Source organism: Magallana gigas, chromosome 2 (genome assembly GCF_963853765.1).
Source record: "Magallana gigas chromosome 2, xbMagGiga1.1, whole genome shotgun sequence".
NCBI lineage: Eukaryota > Metazoa > Mollusca > Bivalvia > Ostreida > Ostreidae > Magallana > Magallana gigas.
In genome coordinates, this window is record NC_088854.1 from 57,107,550 (window position 1) to 57,125,511 (window position 17,962).

Sequence of the window (17,962 nt, forward strand, 5' to 3'; positions counted from 1 at the left end):
TGCATTGATTTCTGAGGTGATGCCCCTCCCTCATCACTTGGAAAAACCTATCCTACATGCCTGGTTTTAAAAAAGTTCAAGGAGTGCATGTATTCAAATACAAACAAATTTACGATGTTTTGTGCTTTTTATTTAGAAAAAAAATGAATTGCATTTGTTTACACTTGACATATACTTTTTATCCGTGGTTGGTGAGATTGTAGTGAGCTGTAAGAAGAAATAACTGATGGATACAAACAAAGAAAAGGAATCAGTGATTTGAGTATATACAATAAAACGATAGTAATTACTACTACAATCGGTGACTATATTACGCCATAACTCATTAAGAAGAAACAAGAGGGGGGATTCCTTGTGAAAATTCACAGAATCCCAACCATTTTTGTATCAAATGAGATAATTAAGTTTTATAGGAAGAAAAACGTGTGTCCAGAAATAAAACTTGCGAAAACCAACAGGTTTTTGGGGGTTTTTTTTAGAAAAATGCGGTCAATAGAAGTCTTCCCTCTGCTCTACAAATAATTGTTTTTATCGTGTAAAATCAATTTTACATGTAAAAATTGAATAATCATGGAGGTCCCAAACCCCACTTTTATGGGAGCATGTAAAAAATTAAAGTGAAAATAAGGAAATAAACAGTGAAAACAACATGAAAACAAACAACCACCCCCACCCCACCCCCCGAATTTCATGATTTGCAATTTTTTTTATTTTTTTTTGGTCGTCAAGATTATTAGGATGAGTTTGTCCCCACCTAATTTCAAAAACGATGTTACGTGCCTGGTTTATGATATGTATGCTAGTAGATACGCATATATTAATATTCATCATGATCACTGGTTCAAATCCACGCACAACCACATGCTAGATGTATCCTGCGCATAATATTGAAATGTCGTAAGTAATGTTTGTCCAATAATGGAGTCTATTATTGATTGCCTTGTTGTTTTTAATGGCTGCGATTGTCGAGCACATCATTAAATTTTAGCCATGTCATTACTTGTGCATGAATGTAAGTAGATTCTCGCCGAGACGAATTACCCTAATATATACAATGTACACGTGTTCGTGTATGAGAATTCAATGATAGGCAAGATCTAAGACTGCTAATATTCTCGAAGAGAAGTTAAACAACCAAGTTTATCTTTAGGCCCCGCCTACTCACAGATAGTGTAACAGCCGCCCCTATTACAGGCGTCGCTGTTACAGCATCCCCCACACAGCTGGGCGACGTGGGCGTCGTTACCAATGCCGACCGCCCGTCTGCCGTGAGAAAGACCGTGGCCATGGTGCAGGAATGCCTCGCACATCTGTAGCGTAGAAGATACAAAATAAGATTTACTTTTTAATTTGTCACTTTCAAGTTTTCAGTAATTTTATTTTAGAGATGTTTTAACAAGAGCTTGGACTTTCGGTGGGATGTCACATTTAGTTTGCGCAACAAAATAAGCTGTCAAATAATGACCTTTTACGTTCTAATTTGCTAAGAAAAGCTCATTAATATTCATAGACTATCAAAATTGGAATTATCTGCACTGTTGCGCTGTTTTAAATGAAATATACATCTCTGGGTGAAGTCGAGCAAGTGTCATTATGTTCAATTTATTCATATCTATTAGCCAATGACTGGACAGTTAACCAGATTAGACCACGCCTTCAAAAAATCGGAGTTTGTCGTGTATTGCCCTAAGTCCAAGCTCTTGTGAAAACGACTCTTTGTCAACGTCGCAAAATGGGCCAAAGTTTTCCTCAACTAATTTCTAAATCGAACTACTTACTACTTTACTACGGCAGCCCATTCGGTGACGAACTTGGTGGTTTTGATCCATCACGACATCAGCGTAGCATTCCTGTTCGAGAAAGAGAACTTCATGTAGATTTTTTCTGTAGGATGACACCGGGAATTTTATTTTAATTCTTATTCAATGTGAAGTAGCATATATTGACATGCTCAGGACAAATTACGCAAGTGACCTTGACCTTAAGCATCGTAAAAGGTGCAATCTTGTCACATAATTTAAGGGAATAAAGTTCGTGAATTTTTGGATCATAAAGTCATAAGGTCCATGGCATTTTTTCACAATACTAAGCAGATTTATACTTAATCATTCATGAAGTTCGAATACTGATGTCTTGATATTAAGAATAATAAATATTATAAAGAATAATAAAGATTATACACAAGAAAAACCTTGTCATATTTAATATGCGTTTGATATGGGGTTATGGCACTTTAATTATGTAAGATCAGTTTGTTCCGAGCAAGTTTCGAGTTTTGATTAATAAGGGCATTACAAAATTTATGCTAGGGGTAGTCTTGATGTACTTAACCAAGCCAGGCTAAATCATATAGTCTAACATACCAAGAGACAAATCAGAAAATGGAGGTCCTACATACTGTTGAGGTACCTTAGAACAAGACACGGGGTCCTACATACTGGTGAGGTACCTTAGAACAAGACACGGGGGTCCTACTCACCTAGTGAGGTACCTTAGAACAAGACACGAAGTCCTACTCACCTGGTGAGGTAGAACAAGACAAGAGGTCCTACTCACCTGGTGGGGCTCGCAGTTTTGGATCTGGGTACATGACAAGGGATCCTCTTCTAGCTGTGTGCAGACCTGACATTTTCTGGTTGGCACAGGAGCTGAGAAAAACGTTTGCATGAAGAAATACAAAATTCTGAGTAGAAATAAAATATTTCTACCACAAGCATCACGGAAATCGTGTAGCAATGCTACGATTAAAAGTAATTTGATATCGCGTTGTTTTAGTAGAAACTAGTATACCGTACGATGTTCTTAAAACCGTTTAACATTGAAATCTTTGATTAATTGTTAAAGGGGTATAAGTGAAAGGCTGCGTTACTTGTGACCACTGTGCACAGTTTGTTATTACAGTAACCAGAGGCGCAGCATTGAGTACACAGGTGGATTATGTTTCTCTTCTCTCGGTCAGTCATGTTCTCCTCGACCTCTCGTTTCCCAAACGACGCCAGTATATCACAGATCTGTCAATAACACAATTCAAGTAAAATCATTGATCAAAAGACCTCAGCAAAACAGTTCCCAGTGAGCTCATGTGTACAGACTTACTCGCTTTGCCTTGCATCCTAGTGTGAAGTACACATTCCCTTCCTCACTGATGTATTTGTCGGTAAAGCATTGCTGAAATGAGAAAAGCACAAATCTAATCTAGAGTCAAATTTTGTAACACTACAGATATTGCTACGAAGGCAATTCAAGAGTACGTTTTAACAAGGATTTTATTCGAACTCTCTCCGCGTCTATTTATAGATCAGCATGAGGTCATAATACCTCGTCCGAGTTACAGGCCTCCGTTACGGTACAGTCCACTGCGTCGGCGACTTTATCACATCGGTAGCAAACCAGTGGGGCTGGGAGAAGAACATTTGGTTATAACGTATGTAATATGGCCTCGGTATTTGTATCAGACCCGAATTTGTACAAACATGTATGTAACTATCAAAAGATTTAAAGTGCGGTTTCTGTTTTGACGTATCTGTTTAGTTTTAATTAAGAAATGATCACAGTTGCCATCTTTTAATATAATTTGTCCACACGTTTAGCGTGTAATACAACACCAATTCTAAGCTCAAACGTCATGCCGGTACACTGTTCTGACTCTCTTACGCATCTTCTTTTAATTTAGAATACCAATACATCGCAATGATAGATCAAGGACGGCTGTAGTGATTTGTACTTACCCTGCTTCTTGATGGCCTCTCCCTGCGAACCAAGGATTCCTGAAATTCACATTTATTTCAGTTTCTATGAGGGTTTTTTCTAAACTTTAAAAATATTTTCTGTACAATTTTCTGACAATTGTGTAAAAGACAAGTGGAATATCTGACCTGACACAAGAATAACGGCCCAGACTAGCACCGCCATATTGTTCTTACTGATCAGACAATGGTAAATCTCTGATAACCTCTGGAGATAGGTCTTTTGTCATTCCTAGATTATGGAAAATTTTACAGTGAGCAAAAAAGGTCGTAGAGTCCTATTGAAGGCTTTTTTACGAAATAGTTAGATGATTTGAATCTTGTTCCATTCCTTCCAGTAGTCGATTTTCAGAATAAAATTTATAATAATCGTAAATTTTTTGTCCGAATATATAGTGTTATGATAATGTTGACTGCAAAATTTGCATAATGCATATATACAATGTATATATTTTTTTCTTCTATAAATGATGCATCCAATGTAAATTGTTTAAGAATTGTTTAAGTCTGTTTAACTTGTTTATTGTCCAATCTTTTAGATCTTTTAGAGTACCAAATATTTGTTCTACTGTCTTTTATTTCAATGGTTGTACTACGGACAATATGCCGGAACGTGATGTTACGAAATGAAAGACCTTCACACAAACTGCTTTTATTATATAATAATTTGGCTCATTACATTTGCTCGCAATCAAAATTTATTATTTGATGACATCTATGATAATGTCAGTTTCCCCATTATTCAATTTATTTTATTTCACTCGCGTCATTTTAAAAGCACATAAATCTACATTTGTTATTAAAAGGACCTATAGAATAAACAGTTTTTCAGTATTTATTCAATTTTTTAATTAATCAATTCATATTCTATTATTTAATAGAGATTATTTTTTTCAAATATTAAAGTGGTCATTAGCAATTTGCTTAATGTAGAATGATGCGCCAATAAAAAGAATTGTCTGCTGTCATTTTCACAAAGGTCCAAGTCATGTCTATATATCTGAATGGCAATGACGTTCGATGATGTGATTTCCATATTTAGCTGATATTTGTGCGTTTCTAGGGTGCTGGTCACGCCCCCTTTCTCCACGTGTATGTGAAACTCTGTATAAGAGAAGATTCGCCGGTTCTCGTTTTTACAGTAATTTTTGCTACTCTACTGGAGACGCTGCAATATTTGAGGGTTTGATCTCTACATAACCATGATTTTCATCATCCTACCCGCAGTAAGTTTTTCAATTATTTCTCCAAAGAATAATGTTTTTATTACAAAAAAAAGAAGTATTATGAATCTTAATTTTTATGTATTTTTTAAGAATCGTATTTCTTACTTATGTATAGGTTAATACTCCATACAAAAACTAAATTCACGTATAAAATACTCTTGCGCGGTAAATTATAAAGAATGAGCAAAAAAAGAAAAATCCCAAAACAAAAAAACTAGATTTATTACTAATAGCGATACTTAGCTTACTCGCTAAATTCCATTAATTTATTAATACAACAGATAAGACTAGGGTCTTTAATATTTATTTTAATTTTCAATCCCATAAAATATGGCATGAAATTTTTCTATAGCACATACTGCATTCCCTTTTTTGAAGTCTAGAATTTCGCATTTCATACTATATAAGGCGCAGTAAATCGTTGATCAACTTTTATAACTCCCGTATGAAAGCATAAATCTGATGGTTTTGTTTTCAATATATTTTTTTTGTAATTTCTGCAATTAAAACCTCAACAACAAAACTTCTGACGACTATTGTGCCTTTAAGTGACATTTTAAGAAGTGAAAACTTTTATTCTTTGACTTACATGCACTATGAATAATATAATATCAGAAATTGCGAATCGGTTTACAATACGTCGATTCCCATCTTCGGGTTAGTACGATGTCAAGATGGGGACTTGTTCCGATATCCGATTAGTGACTCTGACTGCAGACTCACCAGACGGACGGCCCGCTGGTCCCTAGGTGACGTATCGATCCCGGTCCAATACCCGGACAATCCCCCTCAGATTAAACTGTGCTAACTGGACAGTGACCGCGCATTCTTGTGACGCAATGTTTGTATTTGCTGTGTTACCTGGTGCTCCCTTTATCATTCTGACCCTGTTACAGTGAGTCGTCAGTAGAGTCAAAAGTCAAAGTCTAGAACGTTCTAATAAGTCCCTGTACCAATATGTACACAGCGGAACAATGATCGGAGGCACACCCTGAATGTTTTACGTCAGAGCGGCGATTGTTAGACCAATGGCCTACTACTCCTTTTGTACTCTACACAGGCATGCTACCGTGTACTTTTAATGCATAAAGATCTGGAAATTCCATGCAAGTTTATTTTTGCTGTCGAAGGTTTTAAGTGATATCTTGGATAAATAATGCACGGGTGCTTGAGGACAGGATCGGACCCCCCCCCCCACCAACCAAGTATATAGACCCCCGGGACTTTATTCATTTTAAAAAAAATTAAATTATCCTTTTAGGACATATTTCTAATCAACTTTATACATTCTTTGCATAAAATTAACTAAAACAAACATTTTTTAAAAATCAGACCCTCTACATATATAATACACAGAGGGTCTGATTTAAAAAAAAATGTTTTTTAGGTAATTTTGGGCAATGATTGAATAAATAAGATTAGAAATATGTCCTAAAAGGATAATTTGATTTTGAATTAAAAAATGAATAAAGGACCGGGGTCTATATACTGGGGGGGGGGGGGGGGTCGATCCTGTCCTCAAGCACCTGTGAAATAATGTAGATCACTTTTATTGTAAAACCAAGTGTCTTAAAAATTAGAGTGTTGGTTGTTTTTTTACCGGTGCTTAATAGAATACTATATTTGTAAGACACAAATTGTGAAAATAAAAAGATATATATATCTTCTGTATTGTACGCACAGGCGTTTGTTTCATACCGGAGGCGTATTCACTATATAGACTACAATAGGCCCCCAGAATGTAACAAACACCTGTGATTGTACTTCATGTCATGTACTAGTACATGTACAGATGGTCAACGAAATATCCATCAGATACATCTGGAAATTTCTAGCAAAAAATTATCATCTAGCAAAGAATTAAAGGTAAAAATAGTCTTAGAATCGGAGTTATGACCAGCCATATCAAATAAGTGTCCTTCTGTATTTCATTTTCAATGTACTTCTTTCTTTCGCCCACAGATCCTGGCCATGTCCGTTATATCCGGAGTTGACTGCCGTTTCCTTTCTTGTGTGAGTACAACAGTTATCTCTTGTAAATGTAATCAACGTTTATAAGCTATTCTGGTGTAGAAATCCCTGACAAAATTGTTTTTTTGTTGTTGCAGAATTTGAATTGCCCCGCCGGAACAAAATGTGTTCTGCAAAGAAGCACGTGCGAGTACCCGCCTTGCAAACGTTACCCAGTCTGTATGGGTGAGTACATTTATCAGATTTCTCAGCTTAGATTTCATTTCTTATTCATATAGATTTATACATTTCATTATATCTACCTTCCTAACATTTCAGAGGTCAACCCGACATACGAAATGAACCACATTCCAGCCGAGCTGTCCCGCCCCGGGAGGTGCCCCGTGCCCACGACCCCAGGCACCTGCATCACCCAGTGTCAAAACGACGCCATGTGCCCAAACAACGAGATTTGCTGTTACAACGGCTGCGGGTTCACCTGTAGTGGGCACCAAAATAAGCCCGGCACGTGCCCTAGGTACCTCCGGAACGAGAACTTGTGTGGGATGGACTGCTCGTCCGACAGCGACTGTCCGGGGGTGGAGAAGTGCTGTATGACGGCCTGTGGGAGCACCTGCTCACGGCCCTGCTACTACTATCTGTTTAACACTGCCAACCAAGCGGCCGGCGTCCGGTCCGCCTTCTGGTCGCTGCCCTACATCTGTCGCCAATTATGAGACGAACCTCAATGGAAAAAACCTAAATCATTCTGCCATACACTGTCTGTACCCTTTGTATGTGTGTCTGTATGTGCGTGTGTTAAACCGTCCATTGTGTTCTACTTTTACCGTGTTCAAGCAAGTGGTGATATTATAAAGGGGGTGGGAACTATTTTGAAAAGAATACTATGTTTACAGTATTTTAATTATTGTGCAATGATAGGTACTTTTCAGATCTGAATAAATTATTTATTTTCAGATAAAAGTGCTATTTGTGTCTTTTTTCTGGTAAAACAAAACGGGGTGGGAGGGGGTACAATGTACATTCCCAGCTAAAATACACTCCTTTCTTCTTCCTCTCGATGCAAAAAATGAATTTTAAGAATACAAAGAAATTATTTTGATTAGCCACAAATTATTGCGAATTCAAATTTATTTTTTCCATACATATACATTTGCCAGTGTCTTTGATAACACTACGAATCTATTTTGCAACGTATAGTCTATAACAGTTCACCAATGATGCCAATCACGTACTGATAGTGCGTAATCCAGGTTTGAATAAATACATGTATAAGAAATAAACAAAATTCAAAGTACTGATAGTACTGGCAAGCGCTTAACAAGCTTGTTTGGAATACATGTATTTGCTTATACTGCATATAAATTTACATCTTCGCTAGCCAAGGGTTTTCGGTCCACTTCGCTCCCCATAAACCCTTGGCGGATTTCATTACGAAAACTCGGTGACAAGCTCCGTTTTATGATTGGCTGCAGCTGCGAGTAGCTGATCCAATCGCGGTGCTGGTAAATATAAACTGGTAAAACATTCGGCGCTTTTAACAAGTGAGACACAAGTTCACGAGTACAGTGCCTCCCCAACGATGGTCTAACCGGATCGCTTTAAAAACCTGTATGCTTTACTGGGAATGAAAATAGTTCTACAAACTTGTCAAGGCTCGATAGCATGGGAATACATGGCAAATGTAGAAGTTGCCTATCCCGTTAGTCTATATACGTCCTGCTTATGGTCATTGCTTTTAAGGGTCCAACGAGCTGTGTTTTATCTAATTTCTTTGGTCCGCAACATTCACGACAACGATACCTGGTTTTGTGGCATAAAAGCTTACATATAAATCGGCGACTTTTTCACTCCCGGTACAGGTTCATACAAAACACTATTAATAAAACATTCCGTGCTTTCCCTAGGTTATATCTTAATTTTTATTTAATAGCATCGTGAATTATGTTCTGATATTCGGAAGTCAACATGTTTTCAACTTGTATTAATGCCGTAGTGTGTATATAACCCGTTGTTTAGTTCGATGTAAATATGCAAGGGGCACAACTCAAGTTGTTCGCTAGATAGCGCCACCACATCACCGAGATTCCGTAATGAAATCCACCAAGGGTTTATGGGGAGCAAAGTGGACCAAAAACTCTTGACTAGCGAAGATGATAAATTTAATGTACTGAAAAAAATCAACATTTTATAATTACGGTATGACTAGCAAATTTCTTTCCCTTTCTGTAATACCAATGTATGGGTTTTTTCTAAAAAATACAATTCTTAATATGACGATACATTGCTAAAAAATGCGTTTGAAGTTTTAACTCGCATATTACTGAGTATAGGACAACTTGATCTATCTTGCAAATAGGTTTGCACAAACAATAGGGGAATTTAACTCTCCAGCTATAAATGATTCAATTAAATAAAAAAGCTAGTGATTACTCAATTTTCAATTTTAAAAAAAAGGTCGAGAGTAAAATATACACCAAATCATGGGAATCATCCTCTGCTTTACCTCGTGGAATATACAGGGTAATAGTTCGTTATAGAAATCTAGGAGAGGGCTTTTAGTCTATGGAGCTGGTGATGACAAATGTCTTGTTTAGAAATTAGGAACCTTCCCAAAAATTAAGATGTAATATCATTGCGAATCTAACTTTTACGCATACAGAACCAAAAGATGATGTCTTTGTATGACGTAATATCACAATATTACTTTTTCTCGAAAATGATTTCAATTTTGTTTCAAGGTATTGATCATTTTCTTTGTTGTCATGATAAACTGCCGGTATTTTTTTTTACCCCCTTCTGGACCAAAACTCAGGGATTGCTCACATCATTCAAAAGAAAAACCACTATATTAGGATCTTTAAAAAAGTGTACAAATTCATTAAACGAAGATCGACTCTCAGTACTCTCAATACTTTGATTCATCATTAGTAGCGCTTTGTCGAAGCTTCCGGGTTGTGTAATAACATGAACTTATCAATTTAAATATTTGATAGAACAATAGCTGAAAATTATATGAATATATCTATCAAGGGGTCATTTTTTTATGTTGTAAGATGATCACTAAAAGTCGGACATGATAAAGTTTCTTTGGTTCAATTAACATTTGTGAACTCTAATGTATACCAGTCTACAGGCACGAAGCTTCAGAAGGGCGGATGGGGAGGGATGTGGCCCCGCATTTTCTCTCACAGCAAATTTTTTTCTTAAAATTATATATTAATCAAAGTACTGAAGAACTGACGGGAGTTGATTTTGTCGATGTTTGTTTATCTTAAAATCAATGATATGTTATTTTGCATGTCAATGAATTAATGGAAAATAAATAAATAAATAAATAAATAAATAAATAAATAAATAAATAAATAAATAAATAAAATGCGACCTGTTGTTATGGGTATATGAATGCAACTAGTGGTTGTAAAAAGTAAATGTACAAATGAAGGAGTGGGTAGGTAACTTCTTACAACGAAATACTTATATAAAGTGAATATTCAGAAAATTGATTATGTATCGATAGCATAGGCGTCGGAACCGGGGGGCGCTATGGGGGGGCTAAGCCCCCCCCCCCCCCCACTTTTTTGCAAAGTTAGACCTAACCATTAGGCACATAGCAGAATAGAGGGTCATGGTTTGGGGAAAAAATTATGGTCGGTAAGATTTTATGTTTTGGAATTATAGGTCCCCCCCCCCCCCCAACGGATTAGGATTTTCATGATTTTGGAATTAGGTTTTTTTCTCTCAATATTTCTGAGGATCAGTCTAGCCCCCCCCCCCCATCCCCCCCAATTTGCTTCCGACGCCAGTGCATGACAAGTACATGTAGTTTCTAATTTGTATTTGAATTACGCACATTTTTATATTAATATGAATTTTTGGACTTTTTCGACAAGAATGTCGAGAAGCCCCCATATGAATCATGGTAAATAATATTTAGAGTAAAATTAATTCAATCAAACTATGTATCAGTAATACAAAATATTTCTCGAAAATTGTATGGATCCAAGCAATGTTGAACTCTAGTCTCGTTCAACCAAACGCTCGGCTGACACCGTAAATCTCCGACAAGCATTTACGGAGACAGCCGAGCGTCGAGTTGAACGAGACTATATTGAACTCTGGCGTAGGAATACATACGACTACAAAAATATTTAAATAGTTCGTACCATTTAAAATCTGACTATTTTCAAGGTATTTATAAATAAGTTTCCTTGAAAAACAATGCTTTATCATACATTACATCGAATTCATCAATCATTTTCAAGAACTAAGTCTTGTCAGCAGCGATGATTTGTGCTGAGGTCCAAACACCGTTTCACTTTCGGTTTGTCTGAGTGACTGCATAGGAGAGTTAATTTAAATCAACTCCCAAAAACTGAATATAGATGGAGTTGGCCACCCCACTTTTTTAGGAGCATGTATAAAATTGAAGGGGAAGGAAGAAAGAAATTAGTATTGAAAATTAAAGTTTATCGTATAGTAACCCTCCCCCTCCACACACACACAGATTGGATTTTCAGGATTTTCGATAAGCTGTCAATTTCCTTTTTTTCTCCCTTTTATGCTTGTCAAGATTTTTTTATCAGTCTGCCCCCCCCCCCCCCCCCCCCCACTTTCAAAAAACAATGCTACGTGCCTGTCAGACCTGTACCAACTAATTTTGTTATACTTTCATGTTAAATACTGAAATCTGATTGGTCAAGACGCACTTGATAATCCGTTCTATTACCCTCAGCGTTAGCAACAGACCTGACAACGGGTAACACAACGAATTGTTACATGCGCGTAAATTATGCGCCTACGGTAAGACGTAGAAATCACGTCATTTCTACATAAAAGCAACTAAGTTTTCTTTCAAAATTAAGACATTTAGTATAATAAAATAAATAGTGCCTGTTTCCAAGGGTAACAGTTGAATTTGACACCCCTCGGAAACCATTGTCAACCTCCGCTTCGCGTCGGTTGACAATGGTTTTCTCGGGGTGTCAGTTTCAACTGTTACCCTTCCAAATAGGCACTATTTATATAAACCCACCCGTGAATCCCCGAATGACCTTGGACCCGTGTTCTAGCTATTTCCCTTCCTTCGATTCCGGCCAACATCTGGTGCGTTTGGTTCATGCATTGTCGTTTGAACTTGTTGTAACCCGTGTCTGACCACAAGGGGTCGTCGTTCTGTGAGATTAAATTTCTACGTCTTAGTAGCAGTCGTCCAAGTGTATATTGATTTCACAAGTCAATGCAATCGTCATCATCATCCTCAAATATGTTTTCTAGTCACCGGCTATCATGGTCCAGTTGATCTGCTTTAGTTTGTTTCTGGTTTAATATATGGGAAGTTTGATTATTTTTTATAAGGCGAAGTCTTTGATATCAATAATTCGAATTTTTGATATAAAAAAAAAAAGAAATAATTTTTTATATAAAAAAATAATCGATATCAAATAATCTATTTTGTGTTCTCAGAAAATCATTTTTTTATATCAAATTCGAATTATTGATATCAAAAAATTATTTTCTGATATCACAAATAGATTTTTTGATGTCAAGAATTTAAGTTCATTTTTGATATAAAAAATCGAATTCTTGATATCAGAAAATCATTTATTGATATAAACAAAATCGAATTACTGATATCAGAAATTCATTTTTTATATAAAAATAATTTGTATTTTCTGATATAATAAAATCGATTTTTTTATGTCAGAAAATAAGACGTACATAAAATTACTATCAACTTACTGAATGCGCCTTGTGATGTTACTTTTGTTATTCGTAAGAAATTGTGTTTCAAACCTGTAGATGCCTGTTAAGAATAATAAAGTATGCTTTATTTTAAACCTGGTTTCGTTTTGGCGAGTTCGTCCACATATACAATGATTAGAACTGCTTTCTTTTCGATTCGCTGTGAATAATGAGACGATCTTCAAAAAATTAAAGTGTCGCATCATATAAAGGAATTAAGTGCTTCAATAAATAAGACCAGAATTATTAGAATAATGTAAAACTTATTATGATACAATATTGTACTGTATCATAGGTATAATATCGTGTCATTTTAGGTACAATATCGTTACATATCGTGAGTCAAAATCAAAATACAATATTGTTATGTTTATTTTGATACAATATCGTAATGCAGCATACAGTATATATACTATCTTTTAATTTAATGCCTAGGCATTCTAAATTTCACTTTAATTAATGTCTTTTAAATTGTTTTTCGGTTCTGGTATTGATATATTTTTTGCAGAGATATTGAACACCTTTCAAATTTTTTCCCAATTGCATGACGATACTGTATCAGCAGGCACGTAGCATCGGGGGGGGGGGGGGGGGGGGGGGGGCAGGGGGGGGGGGCTTTTTTGGAAGTATGTAAAAATTGATATGAGAATAAGAAATGAGGAGTAAAATTGAAGTTATAAACTATGCTACCCCCCCCCCCTGAAGATTTTTGGAAACTTTAAATTTCTCTTCTTTTTTTTTGGTCAAGATTCTTTGGATGGATCTGCCCCCCCCCCCCCCCCCCCCCCCCCCCCCCCCACTTTCAAAAACGATGCTACGTGCCTGATAAGTATCCAACTACAGTATTGTAAAGGAACTGGTTCATTTAGACGTTATGCATGGGTAGGCACGCATTTATGTACGTCAAAATAACGTTTAAAAAACACATTACAGTGTTGTGACATTTTATAAGTAATACTTAATTTATATATATATGTCTAATCATCTTAAGTCCCGTGATAAAGTGTCAAACAAACATTTTGTATCTACTGTACATGGCTCTTCCCCAAAACAACTAATCCATGAGTGTTAAAATGGCTTCAAAAAAGGTAATTCTGCACTTGAAAACAATAGTTTTGTCAAGTAATCTCTTAATTATGAAATGTAAAAATTCATGTTGAGCGTTTGTTGGTTTTAAAATATTTTTGAAAGAGATACAGTTGTTTACACCAACCTTTTTATGTCATTTTATAAAGATGATAATCTTTGTTGACATTAGCACTAAGTTAATTTTATAAATACGTGTAAAGTAAAAACCCACATTTTTAAGTAGACATTTTCGAAAGAAACCTTCTCCTTTAATTAAAAGGAAAAGTAGGTTTGTGTATATATACGTAATGGCTGCGTTATACATATATTTTTTCACTGGTTTTTTCGGGCGCAAATGAAATGTATTGATACATGTATTAATAAATGTAAGGACCATTGCGATTAATCTCTTTTCCCTCATATTTACGCCTAATACAGACCAGTGATTTATAAATACAAAATAAAAAGTAAGTGCGTCAGTCGCTATTGTGATTAAACTATGTATGACCCTGTAGAAAAACCTGACAGTTTAACAAAATAGAACCTTTCAGATCTTCGTGGAAATAAAAAGAAAAGAAAAAAAATTGATTAAAAAAATTAAGTTCCACATTTCAACAAACCTTGATAATACTATTTAATTCATAAGCATATCACATCTACAGCAATATGCTGTACCAATGTATAGATATGCACATTTGCAGCAAATCTAAATTCAATAATATTTATTGGGGTTAATTTCCATTTACTCAACTATTTGTAATATTTTTATGCAAACTTTTCCATACAGTGAAGTGCAGTGCGGGGGTATATGCGCTTTTCTTCTTCTTTTTCTTCGTTCGTTGTAGACTGAGCGTGGAAACCTTATTACGTGTGTGTATTTACATTCAATACGAATCAAATGTTACGTATAGTTTAATACATTTCATCATTGATGCGAATGACGTCCTGAAATACAAGTGACATTAAAGGAATCATTCTTTGAACATATGATGTGATCGGTACGTGATGAAATCTATCAGAAAGTATTTTTGGCTTTATTGGATCTGATCACGCCCAGACCGTAATGATTGTCTTATAATATTCAAAGAACGGTTCCTTATTCCTGAAATAAACGACAAATCAAACTGATTCTATTTGAATCGTCTCGGCCTCTGTGGGTGTCCATTTCACTGGATTTGGATTGATACAGGAACATATTCTAAACTTCAATTTATTAATGGTGGTAAGAAGATACATGTATATGTACATGCAAGGTCTGAGTGCTGATTTGAAATCTCATTAACCACCATCTTTTAGGTGAAATTTGGGTTTTATTGTGAAACAAATAAACTGATATTCAATGAATGATTAAACTGCATGTTAAAGCTATACACGCTATAATTTGCGTCAATTTTGAATAAAGGGGAAAATGTATGTGTTTGATTACTAATAAAAGTTACCTTTATTCTGTTAATTATAATGCTCAATTCGATCACATAACAAATATATCAAATATTAAACAATAAAAAATATTTATTTTCCTGCCAGGAAAGTAATGCCTCCTCGTGAATATCAATCTATCACGTGATATCGACAGCTAAATTTAGCCTATCATACCAAAACTGGTGAAGGGTCAACATCTTCATAATTGTGATAGTTTCACAAAGGAAAGGATATTTTCAGTAAAGCATAAATTTGTCCGATATACGAGTACAAACAAAAGAAAAAAAATACAAGCCTGTGAGTAGATATGAATACTTCCTTTAAAAAAATGACGTAGACCTATGTATTTCCCCAATGTGCTATTTATAGATCCTATAAGTGTTAATGCAGAAGTAAGGGTATCGTGAATGGCAAGCGTATTTTACTCATTATACATGTATGTATTTCAAATTAACAACTGTTAAGCATATTAAAAATCAAGTTGGATATTTAATTAGGCAAACAATAACGACCACCTAGTTCTCCGCGGACATGCGCAATGAGGTCGGTTTGCTCTTCCTTCATCAATATTCATGAAAAGGTATATTTTCCTGGCAGGAAAATAAACAATTAAAAATCTATATCTTTGTAACGAGATGTAATTCACCCTTGTAATTTACAGATTAAGGATAACTTTTATAAGTAGACAAACACATTCGTTTTCACTGTCATTCAAAATTGACGCAAATTATAGCGTGTATAGCTTTAATGAAGTGCACAATTATGTATGTATTACTACAGAGTGTGTACATTTCTACATCCAATGTTAATAAAGTGTGTATATATATATATATATATATATATATATATATATATATATATATATATATATATATATATATATATATCTCTTGTCATTCATTTAGGTGGGCCATTTCTAAACTGTATTGATCTTCTTTAGAAGAAGAGATCAATATAAAAACATAGGAAAATATCCAAATTCAAAAGGAGAAATGTATGGACTTTTTCTTTAGCCTACTTAACAGATTCAGGGACTATCTCTTTGGCACGTAAAGGATTGGAAGTTTCAAAGTATGGACATAACGTTTTGATATCCACTTATACAAATGTCTTTGATCACAAAAAATATACATGTATATTACTTATATACGTATAACTTTTCAATTCAATTCAATTTATTATCCTTGAGCTTTACAACTCATCGGAATACAAATTATAATACATATAAAATTATAACACTGTGCCGGATAATTATGCCAGTGCCAAGGTGGCATTTTTGCACCCGCTTGAGATGCAGTTTCGGAAAAAATCCATGTATACCAAATGATAGACCATTGTCTAGAGAGTATATAACCACTTTTGTTTTTAGTGTGTTTCACCTGACAGGTGAGATATTTACCTTTAAATACTAATATCCTATCGGAAAATGAGAATTCCCATGGGAAAATTGACTCTCCTACAGGAAATATTGACAATCCTATAGGATTTTTTAAAATTCCTGTAGGAATTATATTTCCTATAGGAGAATGGTAATTCCTGTAGGAGTTTGATTCAGACATGTAGTTTTCCTGTAGGATATTAAGTTTTCCTATCGGATTTTATCAAATCCTTTCGGAATTGAAATTCCTATAGGAAGTTAATTCTTGCATTCCGATAGGAAATTTCAAATTACCTATAGGAATATTGATTTTCCTATGGGAAAAATTATTTTCCTATAGGAATTTAATTTTGAAAGGTAAATATCTTACCTGACAGGTGAGATACACTAATAACAAAGGTGGTTGTTAACTCTTTAAGCAATGGTCTATCACATGGCATATTTGAATTTTTCGATATATGCAGCTTAAGCGGGTGCAAAAATGCCACCTTGGCACTGGCATAATTATCCGGCACAGTGTTTTATATACAAATGTGCAATGTGCAGTAAGTGAGTGGACATATTAAGACAATACAATCATGTACATATCTTAAGATATGAATAGACATAAATGTATGATAAGTAGCTTAGACTGTAGTATTATTACAATGCTGCGCTCTAAACTTTGGAAGCGCTACACAAATATTTTCCTAAATTATTGAGTTCCTTTGTATTGTTAACACTTAAAAGTTTAGCTAGCTTAAAAACACTGGGTTTTTTGTAATAAAAACTCTTTATATATATATATATATATATATATATATATATATATATATATATATATATATATATATATATATATATATATATATATATATATATATATATATATATATATATATATATATATATATATATATATATATATATATATATATATATATATATTTGTGTGTGTGTGTGTATAACCATGTAGAGACAAATACCGGGTAAAAGCATAACGCTTACAGAACGTATACATGCATGGCTCTGAAATATGGAGAATATTTAAAGTTAATATCAAGCAAAACTAAAACATTCTGGCGTCAAATGTATTGACGCAATTTGATATTCAGTGTTATAAAAACTTTCTGTGCGAATCTTTACCTATCTATATCCTTTCCTCATCACTGAATTGGGAAAAGATAGATAGATAGATAGATAGATAGATAGATAGATAGATAGATAGAAAAGAATATATGTAAAAATTGCACTCTTCATCAAAGTGAATCTTCATTAAACTGAATATGAATGACATTTTTTATTCAATGTAGCAAACCAACAAATGAAAGGGTGGAACTTTTTTGTATAAATCTCAACTAAGAATAAAACTTTACTAATTTGCATGATAACTGATCAAATATATTGTGAATAATAGGATACATGAA

The 17,962-nt window shown here is 34.7% G+C and overlaps 2 protein-coding genes across 2 annotated transcripts; one reads left to right on the forward strand and one right to left on the reverse strand.

Moving 5' to 3' along the window:
- Nucleotides 1-114: 114 nt before the first annotated feature.
- Nucleotides 115-3,996, reverse strand: LOC105337550 (uncharacterized). Its single transcript, XM_011442302.4, has 9 exons — nt 3,876-3,996; nt 3,729-3,767; nt 3,319-3,398; nt 3,097-3,168; nt 2,870-3,011; nt 2,557-2,648; nt 1,779-1,850; nt 1,166-1,310; nt 115-207 (listed from the first exon to the last, which is right to left on the reverse strand). The coding sequence occupies exons 1-9, from the start codon at nt 3,910-3,912 to the stop codon at nt 179-181; spliced, it is 708 nt and encodes a 235-aa protein (XP_011440604.3). The 5' UTR covers nt 3,913-3,996; the 3' UTR covers nt 115-178.
- Nucleotides 3,997-4,825: 829 nt separating this feature from the next.
- LOC105337551 (WAP four-disulfide core domain protein 5) lies at nt 4,826-7,906 on the forward strand. Its single transcript, XM_011442303.4, has 4 exons — nt 4,826-4,972; nt 6,935-6,985; nt 7,081-7,168; nt 7,262-7,906. The coding sequence occupies exons 1-4, from the start codon at nt 4,949-4,951 to the stop codon at nt 7,657-7,659; spliced, it is 561 nt and encodes a 186-aa protein (XP_011440605.2). The 5' UTR covers nt 4,826-4,948; the 3' UTR covers nt 7,660-7,906.
- Nucleotides 7,907-17,962: the final 10,056 nt, after the last annotated feature.